The 20,492-nt window shown below is 41.7% G+C and overlaps 1 protein-coding gene across 8 annotated transcripts in view; it reads right to left on the bottom strand.

Annotated features, from left to right (window-relative positions):
- Window positions 1-6,835: 6,835 nt before the first annotated feature.
- KCNS3 (potassium voltage-gated channel modifier subfamily S member 3) overlaps window positions 6,836-20,492 on the bottom strand; it is a 58,208-nt gene continuing 44,551 nt past the window's right edge. For all 8 annotated transcript variants that reach the window (XM_062208987.1, XM_062208985.1, XM_062208984.1 and 5 more), the window contains one exon: window positions 6,836-9,163. In XM_062208987.1, the coding sequence (XP_062064971.1) occupies window positions 7,629-9,104 (1,476 nt within the window). In that variant the 5' untranslated portion in view covers window positions 9,105-9,163 and the 3' untranslated portion in view covers window positions 6,836-7,628. The remainder of the gene's footprint in view (window positions 9,164-20,492) is intronic.

Here is a 20,492-nt window from a genome sequence, read left to right as displayed (position 1 = left end):
AGAGCCCTGGGTGCTAAGACTGAGAAAACACAGTGATTGTGTGAGAGGAAGCAGGGTGTAGCTGGGTTTGGGACAATCACAGAGTGCTTCGGCGCACTCTTAGAGTTCCTTGGTTGCCTAGAGCAGCTCATAGCAGAGGGAACAGCACTCACAGGAAGGCTGTGCAAATCATATGTGTGCTTCATACATAAGTGCAGATAAGTGTTGAACACAATGGGGGCTAATACCTGGGCATGCCTCCCCTTGGAGGAGAAGGAGTGGTTGTACCAACAGAGGTGGCCATTCCTCTCCATCCAGTTAACCAGAGGAAACCTACCATGCCCAACTTGGTGTTACCCCAGATTCTCACCCCATCCTGGAGCACTGACCAGAACTCCTGGGCCACACCCACCACACATCTCTTGGAATTCACTGAAAGCATAGACATCACACTAAGCCACAGAGGCATAGCTCAAAAAATAAAAAAAAATAAAAAAAAAATCAGAGGAAGAAAAATTCCACAATTATATAAAAATAAATGCAAAAATTCAAGAAACAAAAATTAGGAATTCACTATGACCTCTGCAAAGGAGTACAATAACATTTCAATAGTAGAATGTGAAGATGAAGAGATTGAGGAAATGCTGGAAATGGGATTAAAAAACTAATCATAGGATTACTCAAAAGGAATCAGAAGCAAATTCACAAGCTAAAGAAAACTATATATGATATGAGTGAAATTTTTTTCCATGAAATCAAGATTTTAAAGAGAAATCAAAATGAAATATTGAAATGAAGAACACAGTAGATCAAATAAAAAATGCAGTGGAAAGCCTTAATAACAGACCTGGTGAAGCAGAAGAAAGACTATCTGAGCTAGAATGCAAATCTCTGGAAATTTTACAGTTAGACCAAAAACAAGAAGAAATTAGAAAACTTAAAAACAGTGTTAGAGGTATATGGAATACTATCAAATGACCCAACATATGGGTCTTAGGAGTGCCTGAAGGAGTGGAAAAAGAGAAGGGAATAGAAGGCCTACTTAGTAAAATAATTACAAATAAGTTCCCTAACTTGAAAAAAGAAAGGAGAACCAAGTACAGGAAGCACACAGAACTCATAACAGATATGACCAGAAAAGATCTTCACCACAACACACTGTAGGGAAACCTTCCACAGTGAAGCATAAAGAAAAGATTCTAAAATGTACACAAGAGAAATGCCAGATTACCTTCAAAGGATCTCCAATTAGAATTATAGCTTACTTCTCATCAGAAACCCTACAGGCTAGAAGACAATGGCAAGATATAGTCCAAATCATAAGAGAAAAAAATTGTCAACCTAGAATACTGTACCCTGCAAAGCTTTGTTTATGAATGAAGGTGAAACAAAGGCTTTCTATAACAAAAAAATTGAATTTGTCATCATGTGTTCAGCATTACAAAAGATGCTAAAGGATTTGCTACACACAAAAACACAGAAAGAAACCCATGATCATGAAAGAATGCAAAGACAGAAAATCCCCCAGTAAAATACAAAAGAAATCCAAAGTAAATGATAACAATATTCACAGAAAAACGGCAGGCTGAAGTAGCTATTTATCAATAGTTACCTTGAATGTAAATGGCCTCCACTCTCCAGTTAAAAGATACAGACTGACCAAATGGATTAAAAAACAAGGCCCATCTACTTGCTGCCTACAAGAAACACATCTCACCAACAAAGATACACATAGACTGAAAGTGAAAGGATGGAAAAAGAGACACATGCGAATGGGAAAAAAAAAAAAAAGGCAGGTGTAGCCATCATAACATCAGACAAAATAGACTTTAAAACAAAAACTGTTAAAAAAGACAAAGAAGGACACCATGTAATGATTAAAGGATCAATACAACAGAAAGATGTGACTATAATAAATGTATACAACCCAATTACAGGGTACCTGGCTATCTAAAAGATCTGCTAATGGATCTAAAAGGAGATGTAGACTCCAATATAATATTAATAGGGGACTTCAACCAGAGATAAAATCAACAAAGAAACAACAGAGCTAATTGACACTATGGACCAAATGAACCTGATATCTACAGAACTTTTCACCCCAACTTGCGGATATACATTCTTCTCAACAATGCATGGAACTTTCTCCAAGATATACCATACACTAAGCCATAAAACAAGTCTTCGCAAATTCAAAAAAACAAAATGCACCTTCTCTGATCACAATGGATTGAAGCTTGAAACCAACAACTCAAGAATCTCAAGAACATATGTAAACATATGAAGACTGAACAACATGCTCCTAAGTGAACAGTGGGTCATAAAATAAACAAAATAGAAATTTTAAAAATTCTTGAAACGAATGAAGATGACAATACCTTATATAAGAATTTATGGGATAGGGGCCAGCACTGTGGCACAGCGTGTTAAAGCCCCAGCCTACAGCACTGGTTCTAGCACTGGCTGCTCCTCTCCCAATCCAGCTCTCTGCTATGGCCTGGGAAAGCAGTGGAAGATAGCCCAACTCCTTGGGCTCCTGCACCAGTGTGGGAGACCCAGAGGAGGCTCCTGGCTCGTGGCTTTGGATCAGCTCAGCTCTGGCTGTTGCAGTCATTTGGGGAGTGAACCAGCGGAATGGAAGACCTCTCTCTCTCTCTCTCTCTCTCTCTCTCTCTCTCTCTGTAACTCTGTCTTTCCAATAAATAAAATAATTCTTTAAAAGAAAAAAAACTTATGGGATATAGCGAAACCAGTGTAAACAGGGATGTTTATAGCAATAGGTGCCTACATCAAGAAACTGAAAAGTCACCAAATAAATAAGCTGTCAATGTATCTCAGGGACCTAGAAAATAAAACAACCAACCAAACCTCAAATTAGTAGGAGGAAAGGAATAATTAAAATTAAGGAAGAGGGGCCAGCACCATGGTGCACTGGGTTAATCCTCTGCCTAAGGTGCCGGCATCCCACATGGGCGCAGGGTTCTAGTCCAGGTTGCTCCTCTTCCAGTCCAGTTCTCTGCTGTGGCCTGGGAGGGCAGTGGAGGATGGCCCAAGTGCTTGGGCCCCTGCATCCACATGGGAGACCAGGAAGAAGTACCTGGCTCCTGGCTTCAGATCAGTGTAGCTCCAGCTGTTGCAGCCTTTGGGGAGTGAACCAACACAAGGAAGACCCCTCTCTCTCTCTCTCTCTCTCTCTCTCTCTCTCTCTCTGTAACTCTACCTGTCAAATAAAATAAAAATCTTTTTAAAACATTAAGAAAGAAAGAAACAAAACTGAAACAAACAAAAAAACACAAAAGATCAATGAAATGAAGAGCTGGATTTTTCAAAAAATAAAAAATTGACACAGCATTGGCCCAAATCAACAAAATCAGAGATGAAAAAGGAAATGTAATGATAGATATCACAGAAATGAAAAGAATCATCAGGAATTACTACAAAAAGCTATAGGCCAGCAAATCGGGAAACTGAAGAAATGGATAGATTCATGGACAAATACAACCTACTTAATCCACTATTGGTGGGCATGTAAGTCATGAAGACACAACACCTAAACAGAACAATAACCAAGACAGAGATCACATCAGTAATAAGCACCCTTACAACAAAGAAAACCCGAGGTCTTGATGGCTTCACTGATGAATTCCACCAGACAATTAAAGAACTAATTCCAATTTTTCTAAAACTATTCAAAATAATTGAAAGGGAAGGAATCCTCCCAAACTCCTTTGATGAAGCCTATATTACCTTAATTCCTAAGCCAGAAAAAGATACAACAAAGAGAACTATAGACCAGTATCCCTGATGAGCATAGATGCAAAAATCCTCAACAAAATACTAGCCAATAAAATCCAACAACACATCAGAAAGATGATTCACAGGACCAAGTGGAATTTATTACTGGTATGCAGGGATGGTTCAACATCCAAAAATCACATTAACCACATTAACAAACTGAAGACCAAAAACAATATGATTATAAAATAGATACACTTAAAGCATTTGACAAAATTCAACAACCTTTTATGATAAAAACCTTTAAAAAATTGGGTATAGAAGGAATATTCCTCAATATAATCAAAGCAATTTATAACAAACCCACAGCCAGCATCCAACTGAATGGGGGAAAATCGGAGGCATTCCCATTAAGATCCAGAACCAGACAAGCATGCCCATTCAGATCACTGCTATTTAATATAGTGCTGGAAGTTTTAGCTAGGGCCATTAGACAAGAAAAATATATCAAAGGGACACAACTAAGGAAGGAAGAAGTCAAACTATCCCTACTTGCTGCTGCTGATTCTATATATAGGCAACCCAAAAGACTCCATGAAGAGAGTATTGGAACTCATAAAAGTGTTTGGTAAAGTAGCAGGGTATAAAATCAACACACAAAAATCAATAGCCTTGGTATGCACAGACAATGCTATAGCAGAGAAGAACTTCTAAGATCAATCCCATTCACAATAGCTATAAAAAATATAAATACCTTGGAATAAATTTAACCAAGGATTGCTTCTTGGCCTTTTGCTACGATCAAGTATAACCAAGGATGTCAAAGATCTCTACAATGAAAATTACAAAACATTAAAGAAAGAAATAGAAAAAGACATAAAAAAGTGGAAAAATCTTCCATGTTCATGTATTGGAAGAATCAACACTTTAAAAGGTCTATACTACTACTGAAAGCAATTTATAGATTCAAGGTGATACTAATAAAAATATCAACAACATTCTTCTCAGATATAGAAAAAATGATGCTAAAATTCATATGGAAACACAAGAGACCCCAAGTAGCTAAAGCTATCTTAAGCAACAAAAATAAGGATGGAGGCATCAGAATATCAGACCTCAAGACATATTACAGGACAGTTATAATCAAAACAGCCTGTTACTGACACAGAAACAGATGTGAATACTAAAGGAGCAGAATAGAAACTCCAGAAATAAATCCATGCATCTACAATCAACTTATATTTGACAAAGGAGCAAAAATCAGCTCCTGGAGCCAAGACAGTCTCTTCAACAAATGCTGCTGGGAAAACTGGATCTCCACATGCAGAACTATGAAACAAGACCCCTACCTCACACCTTACAAAAATCCACTCAAAACGGATCACAGACCTAAATCTATAATATGATACCATCAAATTACTAGAGAACATTAGGGAAACCCTACAAGACATTTGCATAGCAAAAGACTTCTTGAGAAATACCCCAGAAGCACAGGCAATCAAAGCCAAAATTAACAAATGGGATCACATCAAACTGAGAAGCTTCTGCACTGCAAAAGAAACACTCAGAATAGTGGGGAGGCAACCAACAGTATGGGAGAAAATATTTGCAAACAATGCAACTGGCAAAGGATTAACTTCCAGAATCTATAAAGAGCTCAAGAAACTCAACGACAACAAAACAAACAATCCAATTAAGAAATGGGCGGCCGGCGCCGTGGCTCAACAGGCTAATCCTCCGCCTTGCGGCGCCGGCACACCGGGTTCTAGTCCCGGTCGGGGCACCGATCCTGTCCCGGTTGCCCCTCTTCCAGGCCAGCTCTCTGCTGTGGCCAGGGAGTGCAGTGGAGGATGGCCCAAGTGCTTGGGCCCTGCACCCCATGGGAGACCAGGAGAAGCACCTGGCTCCTGCCATCGGAACAGCGCGGTGCGCCGGCCGCAGCGCGCTACCGCGGCGGCCATTGGAGGGTGAACCAACGGCAAAAGGAAGACCTTCCTCTCTGTCTCTCTCTCACTGTCCACTCTGCCTGTCAAAAAAAAAAAAAAAAAAAAAAAAAAAGAAATGGGCAAAGGACATGAACAAGACATTTTTTCAAGAGAGGAAATTCAAATGACCAATAGACACATGACAAAATGCTCAGGATCACTAGCCATCAGGAAAATGTAAATCAAAACCACCATTAGGTGTTACCTTGCCCCTGTTAGAATGGCTCTCATACGAAATCAGCAAATAACAAATGCTGGCAAGGATGTGGGGAGAAAGGAATCATAATCCACTATTGGTGGGAATGTAAAATGGTATAGCCACTGTGGAAGAGAGTATGAAGATATCTCAGAAAGTTGAATATAGATCTACAATATGACCCAGCCATCCCACTCCTGGGAATTTATCCAAAGGAAAAATAATCAACATATGAAATAGATATCTGTATCCCCATGTTCATCTTAGCTTAATTTACAATAGTTAACATATGGAATTAACCCAGATGTCCATCAACAGAAGACTGGATAAAGAAATTATGATATATATTCACTGTGGAATACTACAGAGTGGTTAAAAAAATGGAAGCAACTGGAAACCATTATACTTAGTGAAATAAACCAGTCACAAAAATACAAATACTATATGTTCTCTCTGATCTGTGGTAACTAATAGAGTACTTAAAATGTAATCTATAGGAGTGAAACTGACACTTTGAGATGTGATGATTTTGAAAAGCCTTTGCCTTGACTGTCAGGGAACAATGTTTTTCTAATTTGTTTATTTTTGTTCCTTACTTCTTTTTTTTTTTTCATGTTAATGGGTGAACTCTCTACTTAGTGTGGGGTTAATCTTGTGAGCATAAAAATTAACTGAAAAGTGATCTCTGTAAAAAATAAGAATGGGAAAATATGAGGGAGGAGGAAGAAAGGCATGAGTATGAGTGAGAGGTGGTAGGGGGGTAAGAAGCACCATGTTCCCAAATCTGTATATTAAATTCATGAAGTTGTATTCCTTAAACAAAATAAATTTAATAAAAGAATTTATAAGATTAAAAAATGAAGCTATTTCAAATAGTTCATGGGGAAAAAACAAAATTAAAAATGCATTTATTTTGATAGAAAAAATTTTAATCCATGCACATTCTAATAATACATATTTTCCATGAACTTTTTGAAGTCCCTGCATGTGACCTAAATACCTACAACTATTTATACTGTACAGTACAATTTAATCATAGTCATGTCCTTCCATTTGCCAACAACCATCACCACCAACTCTACTGACCAAATGCACTAGCATATTATAGCTGTATGTACAAAATTGTACAACAGAGAACCAACATAAAGTCAGAACTCTTGATACTCCAAAAAGAACATTTCCCTACCAAGCAAATTTTATAAGCATACTGAAAATACACTTATTCAACATAAGAACACACAACCAAGACATTTTCCATACTCAATTAGGAAGTTTATTAGGTTCCTAATTTCCATGTCTAGAACTTGAACATGGATTTACATGCATGGCCTCATTTTGTGGATCTTACATGCATGTAGTCTTCTGCCAGCTGGACCTTTGACTCTACTTGTCAGTAGTTTGTAGTTAGCTCAATGTGAGTAAATGACAAACAAAGAATGACGTATAAGCCACAGCAACAAATCCCACCCAATAGCATGTACCATTTTTTTCCCAAAAACCATTATCACAACTCTCTCCTGTAAAAAATAAATTTCAGCACAAGGCATTTAATTGACTTCACTGAGAAAAATAAAGATAACTCTATCAGTTTAGAATTCAGCAATGAATGTCCAACTATGGCTGAAAGGTACACCCTGAGAATTAAATGATTTTAACGAACCTATTAAGGTTTATAAAGCTGTGTTAACCTAATGTCGGGAAGGGACACAAGATACAGGCACAAACATCCCTGCTCATTTTGCTGTGCAATTCTCCAAGGATGCAGTGTTATAAACGTCCTCATTGTCTTCAATGCTCGATGCATCTGTGGAGTCAGGATCGCTCACCACAATGCCCACAGAAGACAGACTGGTGATGAAGGCGTGCATCCGCTGTGCGTAAAGATCCCTAATGTTAAAGTAAGGTAGCTCAGGACACTTCTCTGGTGGGTCCTCACTGCACTGGTCCACATCAATGTCCTTTTGCTTCTGGTAATACTTGGAAAATTTGTTGAAGATGATGGTGATAGGCAGGGCCACCACCAAGATGCCACAGATGATACATGTGCTGGCAATAAGCTTCCCGGCCAAGGTGACCGGGTGGGTGTCTCCATAGCCGACGGTAGTCATGCTGATAGTAGCCCACCACCAGCAAATGGGGATGCTGGTAAGGCTGGACGTGTGGTCATCTTTCTCCACGGAGTAGATGAGCACAGAGAAGATGGAGATGCCCACAGACAGGAAGAGAAGCAGCAGCCCAACTTCATGGTAGCTATGTCTCAGCGTGGCCCCTAGAGACCGAAGTCCTACAGAGTGCCGGGCAAGCTTTAGAATTCGGAAAATGCGCATGAGCCTAAGGATCTGGACCACTTTGCCCATGTTCTCAATGTCTTCGCTCTCTTCCTCCTTGGTGTCTACTGCCAATGTGGCATAGAAGGGAATAATGGAGACAAAGTCTATTATGTTCAGAGGATTCTTCCAGAATTTTTTTTGACAGGGAGCAGCGACCAGCCGGACAGCAAGCTCCCCAGTGAACCAAGCAATACATGCAATCTCCACACCTTCCAGCACTGGGTCATCCACCTCTCCATCCTCATTCTGAAACTCTGACATGCTGTGGACACACATGGCCACGATGGAGGCCAGCACCACACTCAAGGAGGAGATGGCGATCAGCTTGGCAGATAGGCAGTAGGCTGGGTTCTCCATCCGAATCCAGATCTTCCTCCGGAGCTGACCGAATCTCAGCTGGTCAAACTTCTCCAGCTCTTTCTCAAACACAGAGGATTCTTCAAAGGAGGTGTCGGTACTCACGTCATTGCTTTTCTGGTCCCAGTCCTTCTCGTGGTTCTCCTCCTTGCGTTCTTGGTAACGGTTGCTGCAGCAGGAGTCGATGAAGAGCTCATTGATGCCCCAGTACTCAATCTCCTGACAGAAGGAGAACACACACAGCTCCTCCATGACATGCAGCTTCCCTGTGTAATAAAAATTCAAAACGTATCTGAACAGGGAAGGATTCCGATCAAAATAGTACTCTTTATCAGCCACACTGTAATCATCACACAGCTCCAAGATGGCCTCTTCGGAGTGGCAGGTGAGCAGCTTCCCTAGGCGAGTATGAGGGAAGCGCAGGAGGGTGCTCTGGTCAACAGACTGCTTAAAGCCCCCCACGTTCAAGTTGACAAGTTCTTCATCTGGTCCAGGGCGATGGAAAAATTCACCAAACACCATGGTGGGTCCGGGAGGCAGAGTACTGGCTGGGATGGGACCCGAGAAAGTTCACACTGCACCTGCAAGCAGCACAAGATGGTATTAGCACTCTGTGCCTTCAGGCTGGGCCAAGCTTATTTTTATTCTGCCCTTTCCAGGGTGACGGGCTACAGGAAAAGAAAGTAGGAAATGCCATAAATATGAATACACTATTACACAGTTTGATGAGAAGAAAATCAACACGAAATGGGTTTAAAAATAACTTGGGCTTGTGTATCTGTTTTAGGAAGGATTGCAATATAATATTTATGATCTCTAAATTACTTTTTCTCTATTTATTAAGCATCTAAAATTTATCTCCCACCCTTGCACTGCCCTCTAAAACCATACATTTCGCATCACTTACACAACATAAGCATCTCCAAGACTCTCCCCGTGTGGGATACTCAGCTCAGATCTAAGACACTAGGAGCTCCCACCATGCCGCTCAGCCCTCCTTGTCCCCAGGGTTAGCCATGTACCCTCAGAAACAGCTCTCTCCTCTACCCTGTGTATCACTCCCACACCGCACACCACGAGGCTCAGATCACCACTCACACAGGATGTGGGCTTCCCCTCTGCCCCAGTGAAATACTCCTTGAAGGGAAAGCTCTGTTCTCTATGTTTGGACAGGGACAGTCCAGATGCTATAATTATCCCCTAGTCTTTAAGTACCCTATATCTTAAAGATAGCATTACACTCAAGGGATGGTGTTTCAGGTACATGGCCTCAAAAAGAAACTGACTTAGGAAAGCCTTTTTAAGTTGATTGCACTATCAGATTCCCGACATCAACACACTCCTCTCCCATCTCCTCCCTCTCTTCACGGTCTCTGGCATAGCCCTCTCTCTGATTATCTTTCCAAGGATAGTCTGTACCAGCTAACCACACAGGCTGTTTTAGTTCCAACACTAACCAGGATGTGCCAGATCTATTTCTCAGAGTGAAAATAATAGGATTTGACCATCACCAATACAATGATGCTTCCTCAGAGCAGAAGGCCCAGATAAAAGAGGAGGCTCTCACATACAGAGTCCCCACTGCATACTATTAGAGTGCCTTGCTCACATTATGTCATTTTATCCCTCCAACACTGTAAGGCAGGCACACAGAAAAAGACACTCAGAGGGGATGTGTCCAAGAACACACAATGGGCAAATGCCAGAGCCAAGATTTAAACTCAGGTGAATTAACTCCACAGCCTGTGTTCTCTGTACTACATACACTCTCCCCACACTTGTTCTTTCCCTCACTGTGATCCAATCATCCAAGGTGGGATGTGTGAATTTAGCACCTTTGGGATTATTGAGAAAAGAGAAGCATGGTGACAGGCAAGGCCACTAAAGGGTCTTAATCAACAAGTGAGCCTGCTTGTATTTGTGCCTGGGACTTAAAAAGGCTCCATTGAGGGGGCCGGCCCCGTGGTGCACTAGGTTAATCCTCTGCCTGCGGCGACGGCGTCCCATATGGGCACCGGGTTCTAGTCCTGATTGCTCCTCTTCCAGTCCAGCTCGCTGCTGTGGCCCGGGAAGGCAATGGAGGATGGCCCAGGTGCTTGGGGCCCTGTACCCGCATGGGAGACCAGGAGGAAGCACCTGGCTCCTGGCTTCAGATTGGCACAGTGCGCTGGCCGTAGCAGCCATTTGGGGAGTGAACCAATGGAGGGAAGACCTTTCTCTCTGTCTCTCTCTCTCTCACTGTCTAACTCTACCTGTCAAATAAAAAAAAAAAAAAAAACTCCATTGCGACTTGCTCTTCCGTCCTCCCACCAAGTAATGGCATAGCCTGAAGCCCTTGCCACACTCCAGTGCTGTGCTCTTAGACTTTCCAGCTTCCAGAACCATGAGCAAAACAGACTTCTTTCCTTTCTCAATTATCAAAGAAAGGATAAACAGAAAAACCACACTGATAGCAGGGGGAATGGGTGGATCTCAGGAGGGAAAGACCAGGGCCAAGGAAACAGGACTGCAATACAACATGCCAGAGGAGGCAAGGACCCAAACTCACAGAGCCATGGTGTGTGTAAAGAGGAAGTGACAAACTCAAGAGAAGTCTACAAAGTTGATAGGACTCGATGACTGATTGGAAAGAAAGGCTAGGACACAGAAAAGCCAGAGGAGGAGGCATTTCCTCTCCTGCATGAGTGGATAGGCAGTAACATATTTTTTTTCCCTTTATGACTATAGAAAGTAAGACTTTTTTTTTCCCTTTATGCCTATGGAAAGCCAAGCCCGTCAGCAAGAAAAGATTCCCTCTCTGTAAAGGACACACCAGAGGTCACAGCCTTAAAACACAGCCTACCACCTTGTACCCCAGGAGGAAATCTATAGCCATAAAGAATACAGAACATTTGCTCTTGAGACATCAAAACTGAATGTGCCATGTCCCATGAAACCAGAGACCATAGCATAGCTTGATGCACCATTTAACAGACTAGCTGATCTCTTCAAAGGACTTGATTTTCCGCCTCTACTTTCTATGTTTAGCTTGATATCGTCTCAGAAGATCCTCAATCAGAGCTCTCACTTGGTCCAAATATTTGTGATACTCCAGATCTCTGAAAGCAAGTGCATGCTCATGGCAAATAGAGTAGGAAAATGTTCCAAGGAACAAGTTTAGCTAAGCTTGTGTTGAGACTTTAATGGAAGTTATCCTCTGGTGGATTATTGTTGATCTCCATGGCGAGGCTGGAAACCCACAGTGATAGACAGTCAGCATCTGTCTCCGTGAGTCCATCTGCAGATGACATCACACCATCACAGGGTGTGTGATCCATCTCCCAGGCTCTCAGCAGTAACTTTCACGTAGAACACTGTTACCATGTTACCACCCATCTCATCAGTCCTCCCACCCTGCCACCCTGCATTTTATTCACTCTGCATCAGTGAAAGGCAGCCTGTTACGAGGTGTAACAAAGTGCATTCATAAAAGCAACACATAAGACTGGGCTTCTTGCTGTGGGGCTTGCAGAAGAGAGAAAAAGAAAGATCCCTGTCTGGATCAAATGCAATGCGCCCTCTCAGATTCATCAAGTCACTGTGGCCAGCATCTCAGCGCTGGTTTCCTGGCTGTGTCTGCCCCACAGCAGCCAGCTGGGGGTTAGGGAGAAAGGAGCTCCCACCTTTTTTTTTTTTTTTTTTTTTTTGACAGGCAGAGTGGACAGTGAGAGAGAGAGAGAGACAGAGAGAAAGGTCTTCCTTTGCCGTTGGTTCACCCTCCAATGGCCGCCGCAGCCGGTGCACTGCAGCCAGCGCACCGCGCTGATCCGAAGGCAGGAGCCAAGTGCTTCTCCTGGTCTCCCATGGGGCGCAGGGCCCAAGCACTTGGGCCATCCTCCACTGCACTCCTGGGCCACAGCAGAGAGCTGGCCTGGAAGAGGGGCAACCGGGACAGAATCCAGCGCCCGGACCGGGACTAGAACCCGGTGTGCCGGCGCCACAAGCGGAGGATTAGCCTGTTGAGCCATGGCGCCAGCCAGGAGCTCCCACCTTTACAACCTGCAGGAAGCATTGCTGTATGCGGCCAGTCCCTGCCAATTGCAAAACTCCCTATAACCATTTGTCCTCACTCCTACCCTGCTTGGCAGATGAGGGAGCAGGATTAGAAGGGATGAGTGGGCATCATTCAGCTACAAGGGTTGGAGACCAGGGCTCCTTATGCCAAGCTCAGGACTTTCCACTCCACAGCATTCCTCAGCTGACCTATGCAAAATCACATAAAGAAACCAAGATACTGAACATCATTATTTCCAAGATTCCTATATTCAGGCAAGCATTTATTCAACAGATTTCCATTTACTCCTTTCAGAAAACATTTACTGGATCAAAGATATACCTACATATGCTTGTATATTTATAGTTTATATATACAGGAGTATGTAGAAGCATACTCAGAAATGTTCATGGAGGCACAGGCTTTTGAAACAGTGTAGTTAAGATGACATTTGGGACACCCACATCCCATATTGGAGTACCTGCATTCAAGTCCCAGCTTCTTACTAACGCACATCCTGGGAGGCAGCGGGTGATGGCTCAAGCACTCAAGTCCCTGTCACCCATGTGGGAGATCTTGATGGAGTTCCAGGCTCCTAGTTTCAGCCTGGCCCAGCCCTGGCTATTGCAGATATTTGGGGAGTGAACCAGCAGAGGGGAATCTATCCTTCCTTCAGCCGGCTTTCAAAAAATACATTTCTTTTAAGATTTATTTATTTATTTGAAAGTCAGAATTACACACAGAGAGAGAAGGAGAGGCAGAGAGAGAGGTCTTCCATCAACTGGTTCATTCCCCAGTTGACTGCAACAGCCAGAGCTGTGCTGATCCAAAGCCAGGAGCCAGGAGATTTTTCCAGGTCTCCCATGTGGGTGCAGGGGCCCAAGGACTCGGGCCATCCTCTACTGCTTTCCCAGGCCATAGCAGAGAGCTGGATCGGAAAAGGAACAGCCAGGACTCGAACTGGCGCCCATATGGGATGCCAGCACTGCAGGTGGCGGCTTTACACACTACGCCACTGTGCCAACCCAAAAAAAATACATTTTTTAAAAAATTTAAATGTTCATAGAAAATGAAATTTAAAAATAAAGCTTATTTTAGTATAAAAAATTTGAAATTGATGCATAATTTTTTCATATTTTTCATTAACTCTTTGAAGCCCAGAAGAGAAAAATGACTAATATGTATTTTGCATGGATTTAAAATGTTTTTGCATCAAATAAAATTTGAATTCCACTTTTCCGTGAACTGTTTGAAGTACTCTCATATATATTTATGGCAGTGATTTCCAGGATATTTTAGCCAAGTAGGAGAAAAGTAGCAAATTGGAGGACACTGTCTAGAGCATGCTATTTACATAAGGGTAAATTCTAACTATACACACATATACATACAAGTATATGTATGTATATGCATAAGTACTCATCTAGGTATGTATATTTGCTTATATACAGCAAAAGAAATGGTGGAAAGCTAAATAAAAATCTATATGGCCAGCACCGTGGCTCACCTGGCTAATCCTCCACCTGCGGCGCCGGCACCCCGGGTCTAGTCCCGGTTGGGGCGCCGGATTCTGTCCTGGTTGCTCCTCTTCCAGTCCAGCTCTCTGCTGTGGCCGGGGAAGTCAGTGGAGGATGGCCCAAGTGCTTGGGCCCTGCACCTGCATGGGAGACCAGGAGGAAGCACCTGGCTCCTGGCTTTGGATCAGCGCAGCGCCAGCCGTAGCAGCCATTTGGGAAGTGAACCAACAGAAGGAAGACCTTTCTCTCTCTCTCTCTCTCTCTCTCTCTCTCACTAACTCTGCCTGTCAAAAAAAAATCTATTAAAATGCTTTCCAATATGGGAAGAAAAGGAACACTGTATAGGGAATAGCGTGAAAGTGGGACTGAGAACCAGGTAAATGCTTTATTTAATTATGAAAAAATTATGTATGTATTCATCTATTTTCTATTGCTAATAATTGAGTGCCACACATTGGGTAAGTTATAAAGCAAGGAGGTTTATTTTAGCCCATGGTTCTAGTCCAAGGTCAAGGACCCACACCTCATGGCAGCCTTGCTGTCAGTGTCACCACATTGCACAGGGCATCCCATGGTGAAAGACAGGAGTATGTGTGTATATGCCCTAATCTCTCCCCCTCTACCTATAAAGCAATAAGTATTAAGCAGTGGGGGTTCCACCATCATGACCTTATTTAATTCCAAATCATTTCCAAAAGTCCTCACCACTAAACATCAAAAGAGATCAAGTTTCTGACCTTTTAGTATCTCACAATGGGATTCCGTTTCATCACATGAAGCCTTGGGGGCCACACTGAAACTATATCCAAACCATAGCAATGAAATAATAATAAAAAAGGCATTGCCTAAAAATTAAACCTCACTGTGTATCAATTGTTGGCTTCACCTCAGGGAGATTAATTATTTCAAGGTATTTTTAAACATCATAATTTTTTTTTTTTTGACAGGCAGAGTGGACAGTGAGAGAGAGACAGAGAGAAAGGTCTTCCTTTTGCCGTTGGTTCACCCTCCAATGGCCGCCGCGGTAGCGCGCTGCGGCCGGCGCACCGCGCTGTTCCGATGGCAGGAGCCAGGTGCTTCTCCTGGTTTCCCATGGGGTGCAAGGCCCAAGCACTTGGGCCATCCTCCACTGCACTCCCTGGCCACAGCAGAGAGCTGGCCTGGAAGAGGGGCAACCGGGACAGGATCGGTGCCCCGACCGGGACTAGAACCCGGTGTGCCGGCGCCGCAAGGCGGAGGATTAGCCTGTTGAGCCACGGCGCCGGCTAAACATCATAATTTTTTTTTAAATGTATTTATTTATTTGAAAGGTAGAGTTACAGAGAGAGGGAGAGACAGAGATGTTCCATTTATTGATTCACTCCCAGGATAGCTACAATAGCTCTGTGTAGAAGCAAGGAGCGTTGAACTCCAGCCTGGTCTCCAAAGCACTTCGGCCATCTTCTGCTGCTTTCCCAGGTATGTCAGTAGAGGGCTGGATCAGAACACAGACAGTGGCTTCACCTGCTGTGCCTCAATGTCAGTTCATAAAACATAATTTTGCAGTATATCTAGTGGTATATACCTTAGGACTAAAAAAATTACAGAAATCTTTAAGTATTTTCAGGAATCATATTGGTAAAATTTTTCTCGGACTTTTATACACACACACACAAGATAAAGGAAATAAATTGATAGGTTAATGTCATTAGGAACTCAAGATTTGGGATGTAAAATAAAAGAAACAAAAGTATAAAAATCAATAATAAAAAAAAACTGATCCTGAATTGGAATGGGAAGTATCATTATGAACACATGACTTAGTTTTTGTTAAGAGAAAATTGTTTCCCAGTTCTATCCACTTAAAAGGCCTGGAAGAAGTGACGAGGCAGTTTGTGCTGTGGTGTAGCATCTTGTCTCCCCTTCAGAACTGAAGCACTCACTCTCACACCTGCAGCGAGTGTTAATAGCTGAGAGCTCTCAGCTTTGTCCCTCTTTGGGAATTGCCCTCAGCCAAGAGAACTGCCTTGCACAAGGTCACAGTCCCTCCTCAGGGCAGCCCACATACAATGACTTGTCGCTAAGAAGAAAATAAAGACCCAGCACCCTGGGCAGGCATCACAGTGCAGCAGGTTAAGCAGGTGTTCTGGACATCAGCATCCCATATCACATATTGTAGTGCCTAGTTCGAGTCCCAGCTACTCCATGCTCCAGACCCAGCTTCTTGCTAATGCACTTGGGAGATGGTGGATGATAGATAGCCCAAGTACTTCCTGCCACCAACATGGGAGACCCAGATCAAGTTCCTGGCTCCTGGCTTCAATCTGGCCCGGCCCTGGCTGTTGCAGGTATTTGAGTAGTAAACCAGGAAGATATCGATACATAGATAGAGATATGTACATAGATATGGATAGATAGATATCCTTCTCTCTGTGTCAGTATTTCAACTAAATAAATCTTAAAAACAAAAGATCCAGTGCCATTTCTTCAAGGTTCGCAACCTAGCTGCTCAGCTACCTGTAGGGTCAGCTGAGGTCTTTGTTGCAACTGCATCACAGATCAGATCCTCCCTTTGCTCATTCCTGCTTCTTCTCCTCCCCCACAGGTGTCATACCCAGGGACAGCTCCCAGAAAACTTCTACCAGTTGGGATGCCCACATCCTATAACAGAGTACCTGGGTTCAAGCCCAACTCTGCTCCTGATTCCAGCTTCCTTCTAGTGTAGACCCTGAGAGGCAGCAGGTGATGGCTCAAGAACCTGGGCCTCATGGGCAAGCATTGTGGCATAGCTAATTAACTCTGACCTTCAAATAAATAAACAAATCTTTAAAAAAAGAAGAAGAGAAAGAGGAAGAAGAAGAACCTATGTGGGAGACCCAGTTCCTGGTTCCTGGTTTCAGCCCAGCCCAGCCCCAGTTGTTATACACATTTGGAAAGTGAATCAGCAGATGGGAGATCTCTCTCTCTCATAGATTTTTATCTTTGAAATAAGGAAATATGTTCTCTTTATATTAACACAAATTAAAAATCAAAAGATAAAAAATAAAAATAAAACTTCGGCCAATAAATCTGCCTGAGTCTATATTCACCAGGAAACCCAAAAGAAGACACCAGTTCTGGAGCAAAGAACATTCCAAGTTTGATGAGATTGAGACAGCTAAACATGATGTCTCAGTAAAAAGAACTCCTTGGAGAAAAAGCCAATTCCAGGTTTGGGGCAAGAAATGTACAAGCCTAGCATATAATATCCAAGAAAAAAAGAGAGAGAGAGAGAATCCTTCAGAGAGAACAGGAGAGGAATCCAAGCATTCAGAGCCAATGCAAGGAGACTTCTGACCAAAACTGGGAAATCTGTACCTTAAAAAGAAAAACAAATCTACAATGGACTGAAACACAACTGGAATTCACAATAATATCTTTTAAAGACAAACCACTGGTCATTTTAAAGGGTGCCAGAGTACCAATTCATTATTCTAGAATGTACAGAAAATGTAAACATTCATACTGCCTTCCTGCATGAATGATACTTTAGGAAAACTATACAGTGGTTAATGACAAATATTTTAATAATAAAATTCTAATAATTTTAAAAGTATCTTAACAATTAAAATGTTAATCTAGAAAATATTATTGAAATTCAAAATACAAGCCAATTGAAAGTAAGAGAATATGGGCAGGCACCACAGTGAGTTGAACCATCACATGAATATTAGCCCGGAACCCATGTCAGAGTGCCTGAGATCAAGACCCCCCTCTGGGTCTCTCTCTCTCTCTCCCTCTCCATCTCCTGACCTCTGTCTCTGTCTCTTTTATGCTCTCCTTCTCCCTCTTTCTCCTTCTTTGCTCCTTCCCTCTAGTCTGTCAGGTTTCCAGCTTCCTATTAATGCATCTGTGAGCCAGCAAGTGATGGTTCAAGTACTTTGGGAAACCTACATGAAGTTCCTGGCTCCTGATCTGGCCTAGTCCAGCCTTGAAGGTTGCAGGCATTTGATGAGTGAACTAGCAGATGGAAAGTCTGTCTCACCTTCTCTCTCTGTCATGCTGCCTTTAAAATGGATAAAAATAAATAAATAAACTTCCAAAAAAAGAAGAAAATAATAAGAGGAAGCTAAATATTGGTATCATATGAAATAAAATTTCAGATAAAAATTGTCACTAGAAACAAAAGATAATTTATTACTATAAAAGGGTCCATCAAAATGCATAAGAATTGGACTGGCGCTGTGGCACAGAGAGTCAAGCTGCCGCCTGCCGGGCCAGAATTCTGTATGGGTGAAAGTTCAAGTCCCGGCCACCCTGCTTCTAATCCAGCTCTCTGCCAATGTGCAAAGGGAAAGCAGCAAAAGATGCCCCAAATGCTTGGCCCCTTGTGCCCACATGGGAAGCTCCAAACTCCTGGCTTCATCCTGGCCCAGATCCTGCTGCTGAGTCATCTGGGGAGTGAATGAATGGATGGAAGATCTCTCTCTCTCTCTCTCTCTCTCTCTCTCTCTCTAACTCTGCCTTTCTAATACATAAAATAAATGTTTTTAAAAATGTGTAAGAATTATAAATATAGATGTATCTTGCAATAGATCTCCAAAAATACGTGCCACAGAAACTGACAGAACTCAAGAGTGAAATAGACAATTCAGTAATAACTGTTCATGGTTTCAGTATCTCACTTTGAACAAAAAATGAAACAACTAGACAGAAGATCCACAGGAAAAAAGAGATTTCCATGTTATAAAGCAGCAAGACCGGACAGACTCCTGTAGAACACCTCATTCAGCAACAACAGAATACACATCCTTCTCAAACGCTCATGGAAAATTCTCCAGTTTAGACCATGCTAGGTCATAAAATAAAGTCTCCACGAAGTTAAAAGTATTGAACTAGTACAAGCGTGTACACCAGCCACAATGGTACGACATTGGGTAAAGATAACAAAAGGAAATTTGGGAAATTCAAAAATAAGTGGAAATTAATCTACTTTCCTAAATAACCAATGAGGCAAAGCAGAAATTACAAGAGAAATTTAAAAATAGTTTGAAGTGAACAAAAATGAAGACTCCATTATAACAAACTTACTACAGGTAGTGTTAAAACAGAGCTTAGAAAACCACAGACAGCCAAATACACTTGTATTAAAGAAGGGAACATTTCACATTGGTAACCTAAACTTCTACCCTAGGCAACTAGAAAAGGAGACTAAACGCAAAGTAAGCTAGGAAATAATATAGACCACAGTAAAAACAAAAGAAATAGAGAACAAAAATAAAGAAACCAACAAAGCCAAAAATTGTTAACCTAAGAAGATCAACAAAATGGCCAAATCTTTGGCTACACAACCAAGAAAAAATGAAAGATTCATATTAGCAAAATCAGGAACAAAAGAGAGGATATTACCCATGACCTTACATAATTGAAAATAATTATAAGAGAATAATATTACCAACCATATGTCCACAGAACAGATTACATGAAGTGGACAAACTGCTAGACAGACACTGACAGAAACTGACCCAAGGAGGAAAAGAAAACTGAATAAGCCTATAACAAGACATTTACAATAATTTTTTAATTCCACATGTAAAGCTCGGGCACATTGTAACAGCTTCACTAGTGAACTATACCACATATTTAGAGAATTAACACCAGTTCTTCACAAACTCTTCCAAACATAGAAGAGGTAGAGTTTCCAGCTCATTTTGTGAAAGCAGTATCACACTGGTATCAATCCAGAAAAATACATTATAAGAAAACCATAAACCAATAATCCTCACAAACAAATTAATTTCATCAAAAGTTAAAATGTTTGTTCTTCAAAAGGCACTATCAAGTCAAAGAAAAATTACAAGAAAATATAAAGATAACTCACAAATTGAGAGAATATATTTGCAAATCACATATCTAATAAGGATCTAGTATCCAAAATAAAGAATTCTTTCAACTCAACAATAAAATGGCACATAACCTACCTAAAAATGGGCAAATGATTTTGATAGATCTCCTTCAAAAGATGTAAAAAATGGCCAGAAATACAGGAAAAGACTCTCAACATTAAGAAAAGACTCTCAGTCATTAAGGAAGTATAAATCAAAGTCACAAGAAGATTTTATACCACTGTATTGGGTATAGTCCAAAGGCAATAATAATACAAGTATTGTAATAAAAGTGTTGGCAAGGGTGTGAAGAATTAAGAAATGTGTGCACTATAAGTGGAAATGTAAAACAGTATAGTCACTTTGAAAAACAGTTCAGGCCTGTTCCTCAAAAAGTTAAATATAGAGTACCAACTGAAAATAGATCTTCAGGCCGGCACCACAGCTCAATAGGCTAATCCTCCGCCTAGCGGCGCCGGCACACCAGGTTCTAGTCCCGGTTGGGGTGACGGATTCT

The sequence above is a fragment of the Lepus europaeus genome, chromosome 13, assembly GCF_033115175.1.
Source record: "Lepus europaeus isolate LE1 chromosome 13, mLepTim1.pri, whole genome shotgun sequence".
Classification (NCBI taxonomy): Eukaryota; Metazoa; Chordata; class Mammalia; order Lagomorpha; family Leporidae; genus Lepus; species Lepus europaeus.
The sequence above is the reverse complement of the archived record's forward strand: the minus strand, read 5'-3'. Positions and strand labels throughout refer to the sequence as shown.